The sequence below is a fragment of the Sardina pilchardus genome, chromosome 7 (assembly GCF_963854185.1).
Source record: "Sardina pilchardus chromosome 7, fSarPil1.1, whole genome shotgun sequence".
In the NCBI taxonomy this organism is placed as follows: Eukaryota; Metazoa; Chordata; class Actinopteri; order Clupeiformes; family Clupeidae; genus Sardina; species Sardina pilchardus.
This window is the reverse complement of record NC_085000.1, coordinates 15,510,678-15,531,341: the sequence shown is the minus strand read 5'-3', so window position 1 is coordinate 15,531,341 and position 20,664 is coordinate 15,510,678. Positions and strand designations below refer to the sequence as shown.

General features: G+C 42.5%; 2 protein-coding genes across 2 annotated transcripts in view; one reads left to right on the top strand and one right to left on the bottom strand.

Annotated features, from left to right (window-relative positions):
* The window catches only part of ptk6b (PTK6 protein tyrosine kinase 6b), a 35,810-nt gene extending 18,867 nt beyond the window's left edge, over nucleotides 1-16,943 (top strand). The window contains exons 9-13 of the mRNA XM_062540873.1: nucleotides 735-905; nucleotides 6,360-6,724; nucleotides 14,356-14,473; nucleotides 14,962-15,069; nucleotides 15,583-16,943. The gene's annotated coding sequence lies outside the window, so the exon portion shown is untranslated. The remainder of the gene's footprint in view (nucleotides 1-734; nucleotides 906-6,359; nucleotides 6,725-14,355; nucleotides 14,474-14,961; nucleotides 15,070-15,582) is intronic.
* Nucleotides 16,944-17,874: 931 nt separating this feature from the next.
* ppdpfb (pancreatic progenitor cell differentiation and proliferation factor b) lies at nucleotides 17,875-20,045 on the bottom strand. The gene is made up of 5 exons (XM_062540874.1): nucleotides 19,886-20,045; nucleotides 19,114-19,205; nucleotides 18,925-19,002; nucleotides 18,508-18,601; nucleotides 17,875-18,296 (listed from the first exon to the last, which is right to left on the bottom strand). Exons 2-5 carry the CDS (start codon nucleotides 19,166-19,168, stop codon nucleotides 18,170-18,172), a joined length of 354 nt encoding a protein of 117 aa, XP_062396858.1. The 5' UTR covers nucleotides 19,169-19,205; nucleotides 19,886-20,045; the 3' UTR covers nucleotides 17,875-18,169.
* Between the last annotated feature and the right edge of the window lie 619 nt (nucleotides 20,046-20,664).

Genomic DNA, 20,664 nt, shown 5'->3' with positions numbered 1-20,664 from the left:
GACTTCACAAAGTAAAAGTCCTATCATTATCTATAAGCATAAGTACACTTTTTTGATCCCATGAGGGTTATTCGGTCTCTGCATTTATCCCAATTTGTGAAATAGTGAACACACACAGCACATCTTACATCCACTGACTAAACCAGCTGGCTCTAACTGGCTAAACTCTTTAGCCGGGTAAGTGAGCGAATTACTGAATTCACCTGTTTTTAAGTGCACAGGTAAAGCCAACAGATGGTGGGACTCCTACTTTCTGAAGCCAGGTTTCCCATCTGTCTTCTGCTACAAGTTCATGCAGTTCATCGAGGTCAGGCCTTTGACACAGAGCCGTACAAGACACACCGGCCCATAGCATTCAGGGGAGAGCTTCTACGTACCCAGGGTTAGGGGTATAGCACTTATGTTTGTATTTACTGGTAATTGATATTTCTGTGTGTGTGTGTGTGTGTGTGTGTGTGCATTGGTCAAAATTGAACAAGGTGCAGGCTGTTTATTTGGCATAGATGCATGTTATTGCCTAGTGATGTGTACATTAGTACCTAAATAAAGAGAGACTGACTGTGACATATGTTTCAGCATGTGTATGCATGCATCTGCACCACCATGCTGTATGACCCAGTATCCTATATGTAGTTGGGGAAAATAGGGTCAATATAAGAAGGGGGGTAGACACCCTCAGATGTTACATAGATAGATCTTACATAAACCAGATCATATCCCTTTGACTTGTTCAGCGTGCGTTCATCAAGGTCAGAGACGAGGGGACGGAGGCGTCTTAGGTGTCCTGAGTTACGAGCTCAGGAGTCAGCAGCAGACTGGCCGACAGCCAGCTGATCTGCCCTGGATGGCTTTGGATGCTCCAGGCGGCTGCCATCTCACTTTGTCCTTTTAACGCCTGCGGAGTGGTAAGTCCTTCCTGGTGTCTGTGATTTGGTTACTTTCTATGACCCATAGAAATAGCATTCAACTGACTGGTATAATAGCTTCTGAGTATGGCCTGAACTGACCTGATGTGTGTGCCAACAACACATACTGTATCTACATAGGCCCAACATGATTCTAAACGATTTAGTGATCTTCCCAAGCTACATGCTTCATACTTGATACATTTTGAAAATGGTCATTGATTGCATTCCATATTATCAAATCTTTTGGCACCATAACATTGGCATGCCCTGACAACAACCTCCTTATTGAATTTGTGGGATAATGCCGTTCGAGTTGTTGTTTTCCTTGGTTAATCTTCATCGGCTTATACTTGATCCCATCAAATCCCTAAACCTATCTGATGACCACCTTTATACCATTGATGAGGTGCCAATTTAGCCTAAACCACCTTTGGTGGTTTGATAACAGGGTCATATTGGAGAAGAGCAGGGTTGTCTGAAAAGAGTTCAAGTAGCCTGCGCTGACTTACTATGCCCGACGCATAATGTGCTTTAAAGGGACACTTCACCGATTAGCATTAAGCTTTGTATCTTTAGAAAACCAGTCATGTTTTTGAATGGCCGTGCATCATTCCCTCAGATTGCCTTGAGATGGGAGAAATACGGATTTCAATGAAACCCATGAATAGTAGCCTGATAAACCAGCCTAAATGGATTGGATGTCTAATTTAGTCTGGCCTCGATCAATGGATACAACGGAACATTGTTGATGAGCACAACCCGTTGTCTTTCAAACCGTGTCTGTGCCTATAGGCCAACGCTCCCTCAAAACCCCGCCCCAGAGCCCTCTGCCCCGCCCGCGTTGATTCAAAACACATCTCTGCATTGTGATTGGTTTAGTTGCCATCTGCCAGATTCAGGGCAGTGTTTTCAAAATGTTCAATGGTCCGAGGCCAGACCCAAATGCAGGCAAAACATTTTGCCGTCCAGCAGTTGGCGCTGGTTTTCCAGGCTACATGAATAGGACTTCCTGCTTTCAATGATGTAAAATTATGATTTTTACATCATTGAAAGCAGGAAGTCCAACATTGAAATCCGTATTTCTCCCATCTCAAGGCAAACTGAGGGAATGATGTACGGCCATTCAAAAACATCACTGGTTTTCTAAAGATACAAAGCTTACAGTTTTTCTCAATTGTTTACACACAATTTCTGGTACTTGAGACACAATTCCCATAATATGTAGCTCATGCACCAACCTCCTGAACCGATTCTGCTGAACTATAAGCACAATTTCTGCTTTACACTCAAATTGCAGTTCTATAACACACTGTTTTCAAAACACTACACACAATTCTGTGCATTAGACACAATTTTCATGAAGAAAATCTCTTGTTTTCACAAAGAACACACTGCCATTCAAATTCTAAAGCTAACTGCCCTACCATGCACACTGACTCATCACATGGGCAAACTCCTGTCACACAGTCTTACAATTAGCAATCAGAGCTTTAGTATTACAGTATAGTACAGGCAGAGGCAGAGCCAGAGGAGTGAGAGTACTGTAAGAGGAGGAGGACGGGGAGGCCAAGGACCGTAATCTCTGATGAGATCCGAGCCACTAGAACATTGCAGTGCTGCGTATCAATACAGTACAGTACCGGACAGTACAATACAGCTCAATGAGCACAGTAGTAGTATTGCCTGTGGGCTGTTCTGTAGGACTGTAAAAATAAAGTATGTTTCAAGTATTTAGGGAAAGTAATCCTACTTTGTATTCCTACACAGTTTACAGTATTTTACTATTTGTTTGGCAGCCGAAAGATTACCAACACAAGGGCTTCTGTCTCCTGAACAGGAAACTGAAATCATGAGCATTGTCCTAGAAAAAACGGAATAACATTACGGCAAATACAAAGAAAAATAATAGAAAACAATGAGATATTTCAAAATATTGATAGGGTACGCATATCAACTTACTGTATCAGCTTATCTACAGTTTGTAGTACTGTTTGTAGTGTAACACTGAACAAAAAAAGGCCCAAGTCATTATAATGAATGCAGAAGAAGTGTTTTCAATTCATCGCAGTGTTTTACACTGAGCACATCAGTGTTCAACTGGTCCTTATAAATGTCTTGATATATGATGGTTTGTGTGTGTCTCTTGAGAACAAAAGAACATTTTGAGGAGAAATTACATTGTTTTGAAGGTGAAGTGTCATTTTGCAGGAGAATTGTGGAGTTTTGCCCATTGTGTGTGTTGTTTTGGATTTGTGTGTAGAGTTCTCAGAATATGAGGCATGTTTTCAGAAAATGTGTGTTAGCAATCGAGAAAAACTGTAATGCTAATCGGTGAAGTGTCCCTTTAAGATGCTCACACATATCATATTGCCCTCATTTTACATGATCACTTTGTGCTTGACTCAGCGATTCAGATGGTGCTGGGGGTCTGTTACTATCCGCAGGCTGGCATACCCAGCAGGATACTGTAACTACAGTATGCTGGCCATCAGCACTGAGCCAGTGTCTGTGCAACTCTGGTCTCATATCACACTAGTATTGACTGAGTTGTGCTGGAAGCCCAGTTCTGTAGTGCTGGAGCACCAAGGGCCTGCACCTCTTGCCCAGTGTTTCTATGGTCAACTATAAACATAGTGTGCATCACTATGATTTAAACTGTTGCAAATTCCACTGTCAAGCTTTTGACCAATCACTGGCTCTTGGAACCAGCTAAGTGTGGCCTGAAAAACCACCAGGCGACAGAATAGTAGTCGTTTGGAATGCCATTCCAGAATGTTTTACAAACATACTCTTTGACTGGTAGTAGAAGTGTTTTGCCCTAAACAAAATGTATATTTTATATACAAGATGCTTTTAATGGTCTCCTGCTTCTAACCCTTACCCTTTACAGTAAAATGACACTCAAGCTTATCTGATAACATGGGCCCAGCTCACAAGTGTAGGCCTCTGTGGGTTATGAGATAGCGAGTTAGCTAATACTGGTCTGTTGTTATCTAAGAGCCCAGCCTGTGTTCCTCTAGGTCCTCCTCCCACTGGCCTCTAACTGTAGAATGTTTCTGTGAAATTCCTCATCACCAGACTATCGAAATCATGTGCCAATGATCTGCAGCCTGTGTGTGTAGTCAAGCTTTAGCCTCAAGTACCACGTAAAGCTGATTACCTAGCATTGCCTCATTTGGGCCTCCAAGTGTAGGTCAAGAGTTTTGTCATTGTTCATTTGCATTGCACTGCTTCATTGGATCATTGTTGTGTTGCATTCCAATATACAGTACAAACAAAGACTACCAAAAAAGCCAAACCAGTTTTGCAACGTTGTGAATTTCCAATCTGTAGAATTTCCTGTCTCTGCTGGCACATAAATCACTCTCACATCCTCACTGTCTTGGCACAGTCAGCATAAAAGGCCTTTTGTCTTTCCTCATGACCTTTCCTCTAGTCCCCATGGCTTCACAGATCTAATATTTCACAGGCACTTCTCATAACTCCAGACAGGGCCCTCCTCAGGCTTGTGAGAAAAGGCTGTGCAGTGAGGCCTTTTCGCCCCACTCCCCATCTCTCTCTCCCTCTCTCTCTCTCTCCCACAGATTCAGATTCAATGTGCTTTATTGGCATGACAAGGGGTATACTTATATTGCCAAAGCAATCAGAACAGAAGTACAATAGTAGTACAATACTACTATAGTAGTACAATAGTAGTACAATATGTGTACAGTAGTACAATAGCAACACAGTTCTTAAAATAGATCAAATATTTGTATGTGTGTTTGGGGGGGGGGTTGATTTGTGTGTGTGTGTGTGTGTGTGTGTGTGTGTGTGTGTGTGTGTGTGTGTGTGTGTGTGTGTGTGTGTGTGTGTGTGTGTGTGTGTGTGTTTGTGTTTGTCTCACACTCTCTCTCTCTCTCTCTCTCTCTCTCTCTCTCTCTCCATCAGTCTCTCTCCCTCTCTTCTTTTGTGGCCTGGGGTGCAGCTCACCTTTGTGCAGACTAACCTCTCCTGGCATCTGGGAGTTAAGCTGGGAGCACCGGAGAGGAGGACTGAGCGAGGCTCGCTGCTCCTCCTGCTGGAGTGGGGGATGGGGTGCTGTACGTGGTTCCTCTGCTGGAGTCTAGGCTTTTTCCATCTGCACTTGCTTTGGTCTAATTTTACAAGACCTCCTCATTGTAACTTGACTCAGGTCAATATCAGATCTTATTGTGGATGAAGGCCAACTTTGTGTGGTGCTAAAAATACATCTTTAATCATTATTATTAGCGTTGGTTACTGTGAGGGATCCTGGCATGTCTTAGACCCCGCCCTTTTGCCTTTTGATTGGCGTGCCTGTGCTCTCTCTCTCTCTCTCTCTCTCTCTCTCTCTCTCTCAACATTCATATTGATCAGGTGATGGTGGTCAGGTGTGCCTGATTGACAGGAGTATGAAACTCATACATACTCATATCAACGTACATATTACAGGGCTGGTTCCTTCTCCCGGCATTTGGCTTTCTTTGTCTTTTGTTTGTTAAAGCAACACTAAGAGTTTTTTGTGCCTTAAAATATTGTTCCCAAAATCATATCAGTGGTTCATCAACTCGTAACAGGGTGAACGGCACTTCTGCATTCGCTTCACGGCCCTCTGTCGGCTATAACCGCACTATGTAAGTTCACCAGATTCAATGTCGCAATACATCATACTTTCATAAAATCATGCAACAAACTTTACTTCGTCTGTGGACATTGTTATTTGCTGGATAAACAAATAGCTTTTGTGCGACAGAGGAAAAGTGCTTTAGTGCTGTTTTAAACCCTTTGACTGACTTTAACATTTTCGGTTCCTTCCATTATACTGACTTGCACTATACCACTTTATCTTTATAATTTAGTCTTCTTTGTTTACATTACCTTTATTTAATGAATTCACCTGATTATTTTGGATTCTGTGTGTGTTGTTTACATACGTTTACATACTTTTCAATATGTTCTTGAGGTACTCAGTCCATGTAGGTTAGGTACTTAATATGATCCATTTAGTGTTCAATGCTCAGATTGTTTTGGATCGATAGATAGAGAGAATGGGGTATATCCATAACTAAGGACTTCCCAGCTCAAAGTCTGGTGCTTAATTGTCTTGCTGTGTCAGGATGATCTTCACCCTCTCATAAAAAGGACCAGAGTTGAAGTCACATGATTCTTTCAGTCCAATCAGTTCGATCATCTAAAGAAAGAGCAAAGCCAAGTCAGGTTTTTGTTTAATAAGGCATATGGAGATATGCCATCCACACTTGCCTATCTAATACTGGAGCTGTGCTATGGTAATCGCTACAAATATTTATGCTGTTTAGGTGGACTTAATGCAGTAGAAAACGTGAAGGTGCAGGGGGTATTGTCAGATCTAGTTGTTGATGTAACTCTTGCTTCCTGTTGCTTCATTCTGCTCCCAACCCCCTCTGCCCCCATCCCCCCCCCCCCCCCCAGACTTCAGGGATTTCTCCAAAAAGGTCAAGAAGGCGGGCAGAAGGTGGGCTGTTTGTGTTTGGTTATAAGGGGGGTGGCAGAGACGCCTCCTCAGCCAATCGCGCGTGGCCTAGTGGCATCGCATTGCCGTGGGGCACAGTCGAGGAGAGCTATTGATATAAAGATCCAGTCGGGCTGAGGAGTGCCTCTGTGCAACTGCTCAGTGCTCCAGCTCACTACCACCCCCACCCCAACATCTCTTCCTCTCCCTCCTCCTCCTCCTCTCGCTCTGTCTTCAGCGGTTCCATGCATGTGACAAGAGGGCTGTACCTACTCAAGAAGTCAAGACCAGGAGCATTGCATAACACTGCCAGGACAGCAGAACAGTGAGTTTGTTTTTGCTTCTTCTCGGCGGACTCACCGTTATCTGTAATCCATTCTGTAGATTCTGTGTACTTTCAGCTATAGCCACAGCTACAGCTATAGCTTTTACACAGCTGGTAGATACTGAAGTTGTGCAAGAGACTCATTAAGTTTAGTGTAATGTTATGCACTCTGAAGACTATGTAATTGCCGTTTGGCACTTCAAGTCAAGTCAAGTCAAGTTTATTTATATAGCACATTTCATACACAGAGGTCATTCAATGTGCTTTACATAAACAAAAACCAAACAGTAATTATAGCAGATAAAAGCATAGATGGGCAAAGAGTAATAGTAATAATAATAATAATAATAATAATAATAAAAAGATCATAATAGAAAATAAAAACAAAGCATAAATCAAGATCAAATCAATAAGGAATAATTAACATAAAAGACTCCAGATGGAGTAATTAAGAGACAGTTAGCAGAAAGCATCTGAGAACAATTTGGTCTTAAGTCTAGATTTAAAACAGGCTGCAGTTGGGGCCTTTTTAATGTCATCAGAAAGTTGGTTCCAAAGCTGAGCCGCATAGCAGCTAAAAGCTGCTTCGCCATGTTTAGTTCTAACAGCAGGCTTTACTAAGAGGTTTTTCTCCTGAGACCTCAGAGGACGAGAAGGTGTGTACTGCTGAAACATGTCTGATAGGTATTTAGGTCCTGCTCCATTTACTGATTTATAAACAATTAGTAGTGTTTTAAAGTCAACTCTGTGACATACTGGAAGCCAGTGCAGAGATTTAAGAATTGGAGTAATGTGCTCAGTTCTTTTTGTTTTTGTGAGAACCCTAGCTGCTGCATTTTGAATCATCTGAAGCTGTTTGATAGTCTTTTTAGGAAGGCCTGTGAAAAGCCCATTGCAGTAATCAACCCTGCTAGAGATAAATGCATGAATGAGTTTTTCTAAGTCATGTTTTGACATTAGCCCTCTCAGTTTGGCAATATTTTTGAGGTGATAAAAAGCTGATTTAGTTATCATTTTCATGTGACTGTTGAAATTTAGATCACTGTCGATTAATACACCGAGATTTTTAACAGTATCCTTTGCTTTCAATCCTTTTGTTTCAAGGAGAGTGGCAACCTTAATCCTTTCCTCCTTTTTACCAAATATAATTGCTTCAGTTTTTTCTTTGTTCAGCTGAAGAAAATTTTGAGCCATCCAAGTGTTGATTTGTTCTATACACTGACATAGAGATTCAAGGGGACCATAGTCTTTTGGTGACAGAGCTAAGTAAATTTGTGTGTCATCTGCATAGCTATGATATGAAATCAAATTATTTTGGATGATTTGTCCAAGTGGGAGCATATAGAGGTTGAATAATAGTGGCCCCAAGATCGACCCCTGGGGAACACCACAGGTCAGGGATGTTGGTGTTGAGGTACAGTTGCCGATGGCAACAAAGAAGCTCCTTTCTTGTAGATATGATTTGAGCCAGTTTAGAACTATGCCTGTAAATCCAACCCAGTGTTCTAGTCTGTGTAGTAAAATATTGTGATCAACAGTGTCAAATGCTGCGCTAAGGTCCAGTAGCACTAGGACTGATGTTTTACCAGAATCTGTGTTGAGACGTATGTCATTGAAAACCTTAATGAGAGCTGTTTCAGTGCTGTGATTTGCCCGAAAACCAGACTGAAAGTAATCAAAATACCCATTTGATGTTAGGAAGGTGGTTAGTTGATTAAAGACTACTTTTTCAATAATTTTGCCAATAAAAGGTAGATTGGATATGGGCCTGTAATTGTTTAAAATGGAGGCATCCAGGTTATTCTTCTTGAGCAGTGGCTTTACAACAGCTGTTTTTAGTGACTTAGGAAAAGTGCCAGACAGCAGTGATGTATTTACAATGTGAAGGACATCTGAGGCTATAAGGTGAAAAACAGTTTTGAAGAAATTTGTAGGCAGGGTGTCTAAGACACACGTGGAGGAGCTGAGAATCTGTACTGTTTTTTCAAGTGTTTCATAGTCTATCAAATTGAACTCTGACATCAAGTTAAGTTTCCCTCTATTTGTAGCTGGAAGTTCCGGGTGTTGAATGAGTAATTTAGCAGATATATTGAGTCTGATTTTGTCAATTTTACCTTTAAAAAAACATGAAAACTCATTGCATTTATTAGTTGAGAGAAGTTCGGGCACTAATTGTGAGGGAGGATTTGTTAACTTTTCGACAGTGGAAAATAAAACACGAGTGTTATTTGAACTCCTACTGATGATGTTAGAAAAGAAAGACTGTCTTGCTTTGCACATTTCAAAGTTATATGTGCGGAGCATGTCTTTATGGATGTCATAGTGGATCTGAAGTTTGTATTTACGCCATTTTCTTTCAGTCTTCCTACACTCTCTTTTTAGGAGTTTAACCGCTGGATTTTGCTTCCATGGTGCTTTCTGTTTGTCCTTAACTTTCTTGGATTTTAAGGGAGCAATGCCATCCATAATGTTTGCCATTTTTGCATTAAAGTGATCCAATAAGTCTTCTACTGAGTCTGACAAATTACTTGATGTCTGTGAGAGTGCTTGCTCAAAAAGAACACTTGTCTTATCATTTATGATTCTCCTTTTTACCAACATAGATCTGTTCTGACTGTGTGGGGACATAGACACATCAAAGAACACGCAGAAATGATCAGATAACGCCAGGTCTTTAACAGCTGTGGAGACATTGAGACCCTTTGTGATAACGAGGTCGAGTGTATGGCCTTGAGAGTGTGTTGGCTCCTGTATATGCTGTGTTAGGGAGAAAGTGTCGATTAGTGCAATGAATTCCTTGGCATAATTGTTTTCAGGATTATCCACATGTAGGTTTAGATCCCCTGATATAATAAGACAGTCAAACTCTATGCAAATGACTGATAGCAGTTCACCAAACTCTTCAAGAAAGACTTTAGCTGAATGTTTTGGAGGCCTGTAAATAGTCAGTAGTAAAATCTGAGGAGAAGACTTAATGCTTGCACACAGATATTCAAATGAAGTAAATTCACCAAATTCACCACTTACCGTTATTGTGAATTTCAGTTGATAAGACAAGCGAATCTGCCGTGGGTGGTGGGGTGTATAAGTGTGCCCCCAACCCTGTTGTTTATCTTTCTGGTGGGTCCCACACTGGCAAAAACATGCTGGTATTTTAGGCATCTGCAGCCAGCTGTAAGCTCCAGCATGCCAGAGAAACAGCTGATGACCTCTAAACTGATCCCCACCCCACTCTCTCTATTTCTCTCTCTGTTGCGCTCTATTATCTCCATTTCTCTCTCTCTCTTTATTTCTCTCTCTCTTTCTCTCTATTTCTCTCTCTGTAGCTCTCTATTATCTCCATGTCTCTCTCTCTCTCTCTTTATTTCTCTCTCTTTCTCTCTCTCTCTGTAGCTCTCTATTACTGTATCTCCATGTCTCTCTCTCTCTCTCTTTATTTCTCTCTCTCTTTCTCTCTCTCTCCTTCTCTCTCTCTCTCTGTCTCTCTCTGTAGCTTTATATTGTCTCTCCATGTCTCTCTCTCTCTCTCTCTCTCTCTCTCTCTCTCTCTCTCTCTCATATCTGCCCTTTGTATCTATGTCTCCACTACACTTTATGTCTCAGCGTTTGTCTGATAACTTGCTGACAAAGGAAATCAAAAAGGCTGTTGCATCACTGAGCATTTCATCCAAGCTTGTTGATTCGACACACATGTGCTACAAGTGTAGGATAGGTCACATCTGGCCTGGCTTGTCAGGTCGACCAAAGTCCACCAAGACATAAGGATTAACATCAGCCTGCATGAAGCAAATCCAACTTCACAGATTAAATGACTGGAAGAATGTAATGGCAATATGAACAGTGCCAACCAGAGAATGACTTAAATAAGTCAGGGAAACTCATGCCGATGTGAGCTGTATCTCTATCTCTTTCTCCCGCGCGAGAGAGAGATAAATTAAGCCAGTGAAAGGTTGTTATTTTGACTCAAGTGCTCAGGTTCACATGAAGTAGGTCAATGTGTGTGTGTGTGTGTGTGTGTGTGTGTGTGTGTGTGTGTGTGTGTGTGTGTGTGTGTGTGTGCGCACACAGATGCTGCATTGAAGGTAAGCCACACCACAAGCAGGGCTCTAGTGGAGGCTTAATGCAAGTAAACATAGTTTATCCACTTCAAACATTTCAGAAATAGAGTTGGTTTATCCACCTCTCAAACGAGTTTACTCACCAATCACAAACTAATTAAAATATCTCACTGTATTATCCACATTAACACGTAGGCCTACACTTTTACACATTCATATGTATCCTCATCAACGCTAGGCACCATTTAATATCACTGATTTTGTTATGAACATTGGACAATTACCTCCACCATCATAAAACATGTTCTGAATGCCTTTTTAGAAAGTCTGATAACGCACGGCACAGTCCACCTGGCACGATCACAGAATTCATAGTTTACCCACCTCTTATTTTACCACTGCACACCTAACCACAAATCTTTCATCTCATTTTAAAAATACACATCAGAAGGTCTTGGGTCATGCTTGTAGCCTAGCCCAGGGGTCCCCAAATAGTTTGGCCTATGGGCCAGGTTATGTAAAGCATGCTAAACCAAGGGCCAAAGCATCTACGATTATACACGTATACACCCGCAAACATTTCAAATTGAAAAATAACCATATTAACGCTCAAGCACATTTCTATATCTGATTATGACCAAAAACTGCACCTCTGAAAACAAATTTGCAATATTGTGACAACATTATGGTACCTGCCCAACAGTGGCGGCTGGTCATCAAAATTTTTGGTGAAGCAAACCCCATCGACCGACGCGGTTGCGGCGTCGGGACCTTATTACCACTTCGAACGTGCATTATTTTCCTATAGACGCACGGCGCGTCATTGATTATATCCCTTACATAACGGTATCGTTCAGCCTTACTCACGGTTCTTCCTCACATTCTACAATTGAAATGTCTCCTTACCGTAGCATCAACGAGCTGTGTAATTTCCACAGAAGGTTTTGGTCTGCCCTCTGCTTCCACTCGTAATTTATCCATATGAATATGATTTGAAACGACGCTAGCTAGATACCCACCTAGCAATACCCTTGTAAGGGCTCTTGCTAAACGAATTATATTAGGAAACAAAAAAGACATTCACTAACCCTAAGTAACAAAATCCTCATCTACACAGATAAATAAAGATATGTATGAAATGACTGTTAAACAAATTGTTGTTGTTGCTGATTATGAAGCTCTCCTAAATCGTCGCTGTCAAAGTCAGTTAACGATAGTTGCCTTATGAAGGCGTTGACTGGCCAGAGTATTGTGTCAATCATATTCAAGTGACGGAAGTGCAAAATTCTACCCTATCGGTCACTGCTTCACGGGTGGGACTTATCTTCCATAAGGATCCATTGAAACGGGAAAAATCCACGAGCCGCGGGGGGTTTCACTCGATTTACATTGAAGTCAATGGGAAAAGATATCGATGGTAGTGAAGCAAGAAAATCGTCTGATTCACTGCAATTGTCTGTTTCACCGCGGGTGTGGGGATAGCGCTGTTGTCACTCACAGAATTGAATTCAGGAAAACATCTCGTCTTAATGACTGTCTTTCTGTTTCAAAACAGTGAAAAGGGGATTATTGTAAGGTTTTTTTTTTTATTTTTTATGTGTACTTTTTTTTTGGTGAAGCACTGCTTCACCTGTAGTCTTATAGAAGCCTCCTCTGCTGCCCAAATGATTTTAATACCGATACTAAAAGGATTCTAGTATGGGGCAAATACCAAAATATCAGGCCACTCACTTTGGCTGTTGCGGGCCAGATGTGGCCCGCGTCCCACTATTTGGGGAACCCTGGCCCAGCCCCGGTCCTGTTTAACATGCAAACACTTTCAGTTACATCACCTGGCAAGTTGCGCAACACGACGGGGCTTGGTAGAGTGGAGGGGAAAGGTGCTGATTGAAAGTGATGGGAAAATCCAATCATTGAGGCAACTGGTGGAAAAATCAATGCCATTGAAAGCCACCACACAACAGGCTCCTGGCTCTGAGTAAACAATAGCAGGCATGTCATGTTGGCCTGCGCTGATGATCTGTGCCCTCAGCAACACTGATGATAGGCTACCTATCCACACAGAAACCAACACACAATCAACTTCACAGGTAAATCTTATTGAGTGGTTGGTTGATGGTTATCTGTTGAAGTTACACAAATGGTTAAACCTCAAATGCTGACCCCAGATAATTGTGTTGTTATTCCCACTCTGTCCCAGCTGGTAATCTGAGTCTGCATGTGCGATAGGCTTTTGCATGGGCCTCTAGTGTGCTGGGGAAATGGAATTACAGCTCTGTAGGTCATCAGACACAGTTACAAACTCTTATCAGAAAACCGTGGGAAGTTCCACTACTCTGTCAGTATATCAACAAATCCTGCCTTTCCATAGAAAGGGCGGAGAAAAAAGATTGAATACACACATTTCATTGAAGAAAAAGATTGAATACACACATTTCATTGAAGAAAAAGGTTGAATGCAGTCATGTCATAAACAACAAAGTATACTCAAAAGGTTTACCTGCTATGCTTTAGTGATTTATTATTTCGTTGTAAGTATTAAAAAAAAGAGCTTTTCCATCAATTTAGTTGTGCAGACTTGAATGAAGATCAGTGGGGTATAATAGCAAAACAATGAAGCCATTTCAAAAGGCTACGTGCACAAAAGGCTCTTCAGGTAGCTCATTTATTTTATCTATTGTTAATTACATTAACAATTACATTAACGATAGAGACAGGTTCAAACACACCTGGCTTTACCAGAAACAAACAAGCCACCTGAAGAGCCTTTTAAGCACGTCCTTTAAAATGGCTTGATTGTTTTGTTTTTGATGAGTCAGTGTACATCTCCTCCCTCTACTCACTCGTTAATAAATTGCTTCGTCATTAGTGGTTTTACTCATGAATCAGTTATCTGTCTCCTCAACATTACATGTTTGGTCACACATGTTTGCTGACAAAGCTCAGACTGAAATACAAACATTGTGTGTGACCTTTGCCTCACATGAGCCACGGCAGACAAGTTTGCAATGAGTCAACAACTTTCAGCTTTATTTAGCATGTTGTGTCTTTGGCCATGGGGTCATAGTATTAGAATAGTATTGGAATAGAATAGAATAGCATAGGAAGGGATGTAATAGCCAAACCTACAGTACCAATATGATGACATTTTTAACTGACATTACATTTAGGTTTGTACAGAATGGTGTTTCTAAGTCTATTATCATGCAGGAGTCAAAATGAGTATACAGTAGTATAAACAGTCTTGTGGGTAGAGAAATGAGTGGGAATTGGGCTAAATGGTGGTTCTTCTGGCTAAACTGTTTATTCCCCTGAACTGCTCCCAGCTTTCTCTCACACTCCCTTTCCCAGACATCAACAATCAGAGATTTTAAGGAGCTACCTGGTGTGAACTTGTTTTGACACAGCTGCATCTGGTTGTTTTTTTGAGCGTCTGGCAGTATCACCTTGTCCTTATCTCTGCTGTTGATACAGGATGCTTCAAAAGGGGGGGGGGGGGGGAGTGGACAAACATGGACTCAGTGTCAAGAGCAACCGTTGATTCTCCTCTTTCTTTCTGTTTTCTCTTTCCAGTATTTCTGAACACTGAACTCTTCCCCAGTTTTTGAACTGTGCCACCACACCACGGACTTGACCATGACCAGTGTGAACTCCCCTGCCTGTCTGCTTGCTCGGAACCAGTTCTACCGCAGTGAGTGCGCTCTATTTTTAACTGTGTGGCTCTGTTCCATGTTTGCTCACTGCCTGACCAGCAAATTGCATGTGGAAAACACGTGGAGCGTTATCCAAAGTGTTTTTGCCAAATACCCGCACCCCTACGAGTAGAGTGAAGATCGGAACAAAATGTTCCTGTTTGTCTCATTTGGGGACATTTGTGTGAACCTTTGACAAACAACCAGATAGTTTACTTCATGATATCAATAAGGATCCATATATGAATTTGCAGACTTTAAATAAAATCTCTTTTTGCCTGTATGCTATAAATGTCATAAACTATAAATGCCATATGATACGATGAAGTTATTTTCTCATATCTATGGTATAAGCTAACTGCTGGCCTACTTTGGACTCATCATCTGCATGTGACAGCAATTAGAGCGTGCTCTTGATTCACGTGTCTCTAGCAGAGGGAACTGAGGGAAAGGATTTGAGTAAAATGCTGTTTCTTTTGCTTCACAGATGCTGAAAGCTCAGCGAAAATGACCCCTGACTATGGCCTCTCTGAGTGCTTAGCGCAACCCAAACAAAGGCAAGTGACTGTCTGGGTGACTGCGTCCACATATCCAGGTACAGTTGAATACTCGCTGTGGCCTGTATCGTCCTGTCACACACATTATTTGTGTGCAGAATTTCAAAAGCTTCCTGCATTATCGACAGGCAGAAAAATTTACCACACATACAGGAAGTGGGCCAATAGAAACGGCAGGGTCTAAAACAGAAGTGAAACTCAATATATTTTTGTAAATTTGCTGGTAGTGCAGCGTTCTCTAGAATTCTCTGCACTTGTGACGTCCCAACTGACTTACCAGGGGTTGCTAGGGGATTTGTCGTTAGGGTGGGGTGCAGACTGTGTTTGGATTTGGACAGCCTCAGCTCAATCTAACCCCTAGAGATTACTTGTAGACTATATTTCATGACATTAACTGTAGCCTACATCCTGTGATCTGAGCCTCTGATCCTGCCACTGCTACACCAGACCCCAAACTCCACAGTGGTAGTGATAACTTGCTGCTCCACCTGTTCAGCCCAACACAAAAGCCCCACAAGGCTGACGCTTCCTCTCTTGCCTCCTCTCCCCAGGGTTCCCGGGGGATGCGAGAGGCTGGACGATCAGCGTGGAGCTGCGGGCACCATCGCCACGCAGCTCCCCCTCCTCTGGGCGGAGCAGTCCGTCGGGCCGTCCGGTGAAGTAGCGTGGGACGCGGCGGTGGAGGTGGTGCAGGCCCCGAGGCCTGAGGAGAAGACCTCCGCAGAGAGGGAACATTCCTCAGCCTGGCTCTCCTCAACTCTCCAAGTGCTCTGCACAGCTGTGTGGACCTGAGCCAGGCACAGCCCTGGACACTCCAGCCTGAGAGAGTGTGTGTGTGTGTGTGTGTGTGTGTGTGTGTGTGCATATGTGTATGTGTATGTGTGAGAGTGTGTGAGAGTGTTTGTGTAAGAGAGATGTGTTAATGTGTGTGTGTGTGAGAGAGAGACAGATGTGTTAATGTGTGTGTGTGTGTATGTGCACACGCATGTGTTTTACATTCGTGTGTTTTACAATGTCGGTATCAACGCTGCACCTTGCTTGTTTTTTTGCCTAGAAAGTGTCCTCCACAGCAGAACATCCTACTCTCACAGCTGTGTGTTTTGTACAGGGTGCGAGGCTGAGGAGAAAAAGCCTTTTTGTAATTCGTCTAAAGATAGCTTTGCAGCCAGTGTGCAATGTTAACTGTTGCATAACACATTCCCACCCCTTCCCTTTCCAATCCCCACTGCAATGCTATAGCTCTCCCCCCCCACCCCACCCCACACCCCCTTCACATGGAGACCCCTCTCATCCTATAGAGTGCTCCCTCGACATGCCCCCTCCATGGAAGGCTGGTCCTCGGAAGAGTGAGGCTCCCACTCACCCCACCTCTTTGATGAGGACCTGTTGCTGAGCTCGAAAGAAGAGAGGAAAACACGATAGACCAGAGTGAGCAAAAAAGGCTTTTCTGTCCGTGTAGCAATCATCCATCTGGCCAGCCAACCAGCCAACCAGCCACTTGTGACTTTGCCTAGTGACCTGGAAAAAGTGCTAACAGGGCTGGAAATCACTTCACCCGTCTCACGCCCAGGACACAAATGATAACTTTATTTACGCTTGAAGGCGGATGAATGGATGTGATCACAGGTTGTGTACATGTGATTCTTTTGTCTGTTTTTAGTGCTTTTATATGTTGTCTGGATTCTCCCTTGGAAATGGCTTGATGTGGCCGCCAGATGTATTGAATGTAAGTTTGTAAATTGAGATTTTTCCATCATGGTTTGGTCTTTATGCGTCTCAATGAGAGAGCACTGCTTTATGTGTGCCTTGGACAGTTGAGAGGGTCAAAGACCATGTTCTCTGTCTCTCATGACTCCCTATGTAACCCCATAGCACTTTCAATCAAGGGAAAAATAAATTCTCAGAATTGTAATACTTGTTTTGTTATTTAACATTTATATTTATCATATATCTTTGCCGGAACACGTATTTCAAACACACAAACACACACACATATATATAGGTATATATGCAGTCCGGTAAATAAAATATGATAAATCATGTTATTTGTTGCTTAGCAGAAAGATACAGTATTCCTGTTTTATTTGGGGGAATATACTGTACATACAGTATATATCCAAAGACACAGATACTCTGGTCTCCGGCATACTGAACCTCCTCACAAGATCACATGGTTGCAGTTAACCCGGGTCTCAGTTTTCTTCCCACTTCGGCTTCGATGAGCGCTCACTGCTTGCTCAAGATTGTATGACGAGCACAACAGACTCTACCGTATGGAGGCTGATCTAGCGTTTAAGTTATGTAACAGCTGCCGAGACATGCCCGTCTCCACAAGGCAACATGGGACATTGTGTACTTGTATGCACAAGCAGCAGTGCGAACACACATTTGGCACAGACAAAAGAGCACCAACAGGACAGAGCACTGGTACAATCCATCATTCAGCTGGGTCTGATAATAGAGAGCACTGTTTAAGCAACTTTAGTAGGCAAAGAACAGTCAGGGTTTTTTTAAACCATTAAAAGGGTGGGTTTTGAACATTCTAACACAAGATTCCATTCCGCGACAATTCAACGTTCTAAAATTCTATGTAGAATTCAATGAACCCAGATATTCTTTAGAATGTTAATTTTCCAACATTCCAAACACACCGGTGTGACGGTACACTCTTAAGGGTTGTGACGCACTCAGCAGAGCCGATTCATCCAGGTAGATGAGGGTTTACTGGGACTGAGGGCTTGGCTTTATAACTCAAACTGGTGTTTTTTTCTGTTCGATGACTGTTTAGGCAACAGCCTGCCTTCTTGTCTGGTGTACCAAATGAAGAACCACAGAGGGTGTGATAGGCTGCCTGAGGCTATTTTATTAAATCTGAGAACACGGGCGATTGCGTGAAAAAACATCAGAACAAAAACATCAAATCCACCACAATGTTACAGATGTGTAAAAACATACAAAAGGTTTCTTGTTTCTTTTTTTTCCTTTTTTCTTTTTTTATATTATTTTAAAAAATGAAAGATAAAATGAAGAACACTAAAAGCAACCTGTGCTAATGAAAAAAAAAAAAAAGTAAAAAAAAAAGAAAAAAAAGTAAGGAGCCGTCTCCGTCTCCTAGCGTCTCGTCCCGGGACACTGAGCTCAGGAGGATGGAGGGCTCCCCACCTCCGACTTCCCAGCGTCGCTGCTCTCACTCGCCTTCCTCTTCATCACCATCTCCCTGGCAACACAGGTGACTGGCCCTTCGCTCATGTTCAGCATTCCAGCCCTGCAAATCAGCCATGATTAGTGGGGCTCCCCCAACATGAAACCCCCCCTTCCCTCCCAATTTCACTCTAGTTCAAAACCATTTGCATCTGCCAACAGATTACTTCAATTAAACCATACAATACATGCCATGTTGGTACATGCCATTAAAATCACACATCATGATTGCTCTGCCTGGACAAAGACAGTCACCAGGCTGTGCGGACACTCACTTCTGTTGGGCCTCCTCAGTGAGGGTCGTCATTTGAACCTGTTTCCCAAAGAAGAAACTGGACCACCAGTGCCCCGAGTCTTGCTTGGGCAGCCCTAGAGGGAGGGAGGGAGAGAGGGAGAGAGAGAGAAATACTATTCAAACATCGTCCTCACAAACTACCACTGAATCAGCATGCATTTTTTTGAGTCTCAATGTGACTCAATCACTCAAAAGATGATTAATCGCGCAGCTGCATCCCTACGCACAGTACAATCCCTACCAGTCATTTCCTGCTTCTGCAGAGTTGCTGTGTTTACCCAACAGTGACCCAACAGTGACGTGAATGGCGCAATACCTCAACCATCCACCATTCAAAACAGTTGTTCATGGAAGAAGGGACCCTTTTTAAAACATGTTTTTAAAGAATGACTCTTACCTGGGTGGTGAGGGATGACCTCCCCACTGTACTCAGAACTGCTGCAGGAGCTGTTACTGGATGTTGAGCCAATGCGCCCTATGAATACAGCCAGGTCACAGATGTTAAAATGTTGCTGAGAGTCCAGCACTCTTACAACAATCTCTTTCTCTCATGAATTGGCATTAAACAAGTCATTTCGATGCATACTTCGGTAGTAGTCGTGGGTTGCAACCAAAGAGCCGCCTGCTGGAATAGCTGCCATTCTTCAGATCTTGTAAACAGTGCCTTAGATGGAAAACCTGTGTGGAAGCAACAAGCACAGCATGTTCGTCAGGGACCAAAGGAGGAAAACAAGCATTGTGGTGTACATTTTGGACGAAGTAAATGAACGTCTATTCAATAATGAACATTATGAATAAGTGATTATATTAAACATTATAGGCTACTAAGCCTATATAACGAACCACTTGTTCAAAATAAGCGTACGTTATCATTACAATTAAATCCTACAGGAGACAAAAACAGAGAGATATTTCCTTTCAGAAGCAAAACATCCACTTGAATGTGGTTACCAATACATCAACGTATCTGCTGTAGGCTACATTGTTTACACCAGTGACTGGTGATGTATCAGCATGATGTTAATCCCAACTGTGTCTCGGCTGGCTAATGTGAGATACTTGGACACAACGACCTTTACGTCGAATGTTTTTTTTCTCTGGATTCAACATAAATGAGGATTATATCCTAAATATAACGACAGCAATATTATGAGGGAGATCTACATAACAATCACTGATCGCCATCGTCCTCCTCCACAGGTCGAAAAGTAATCCTTTTTGACATGTTTTCGACAGTAGCTAACGTTCTCATAATCAGATTGCTAGCATCCTTGTGCAACACGATCGTAAATTTACAACAAATGGGCAAGCAAGCAAACGGAATCCATTTCACCATAACGTTAAGGGAATAATGTTACCTTCAAACCCGTTCAGTGCTGATGGAAATAAGCACCCTTCTCAACTCAGTTGGCGAGGCTCTGGGGAGTAAACGCTAGAAGACGGGGCCCATTGGAAATAAATGTTTGGGTGGCTAAAACCCTCCACGTCCTGTCAGTAGATACTGCAGAATTTAGTACATTGCATCGAAGCGCTCACATTTATAAGGCAAGTGACGTCATGAACAAAGGAGTAGAAGACTGGGCGTGGCCTTGCAAACCCACCAAAACTAGTGGCATCTAGATGTGTTTATGGATTTTATCACGCTGTAATGTTAGTAGCAACGTCCTTTGTAACAGTATATGGTATATGCTGTTAAAGCGAAGGAACTGCTCCCATGCAGTAGCTGGGAAAGCTGTCGGAGAATATAAAGTTACACTAACGAACGCTTGATCCGAAAAAATGCAAGTTTGGAAAATATTGAAATGCTGGGTTGCCAGGTTTTGATTCATCTTAAAATCATGCCGTAGTTGGCCTATTTGAAGCGAGTATACACATTCAAATATTCCTTCACTGGTTATGTTATATGTAATATAAATGTTAATAAGATTGTCTACTTCCTCACTGTACAACATCCCTGGTGGTCTAGTGGTTAGGATTCGGCGCTCTCACCGCCGCGGCCCGGGTTCGATTCCCGGTCAGGGAAGGATGTCTGTTTTGCCTCGCACTCTGTTGTTCCCCGCGACTCACCTCATATACCCAGACACTAATGAAGTAGACCTACGGCCTAATAGCTGCCAGCAAGGTGATTAATCAATGT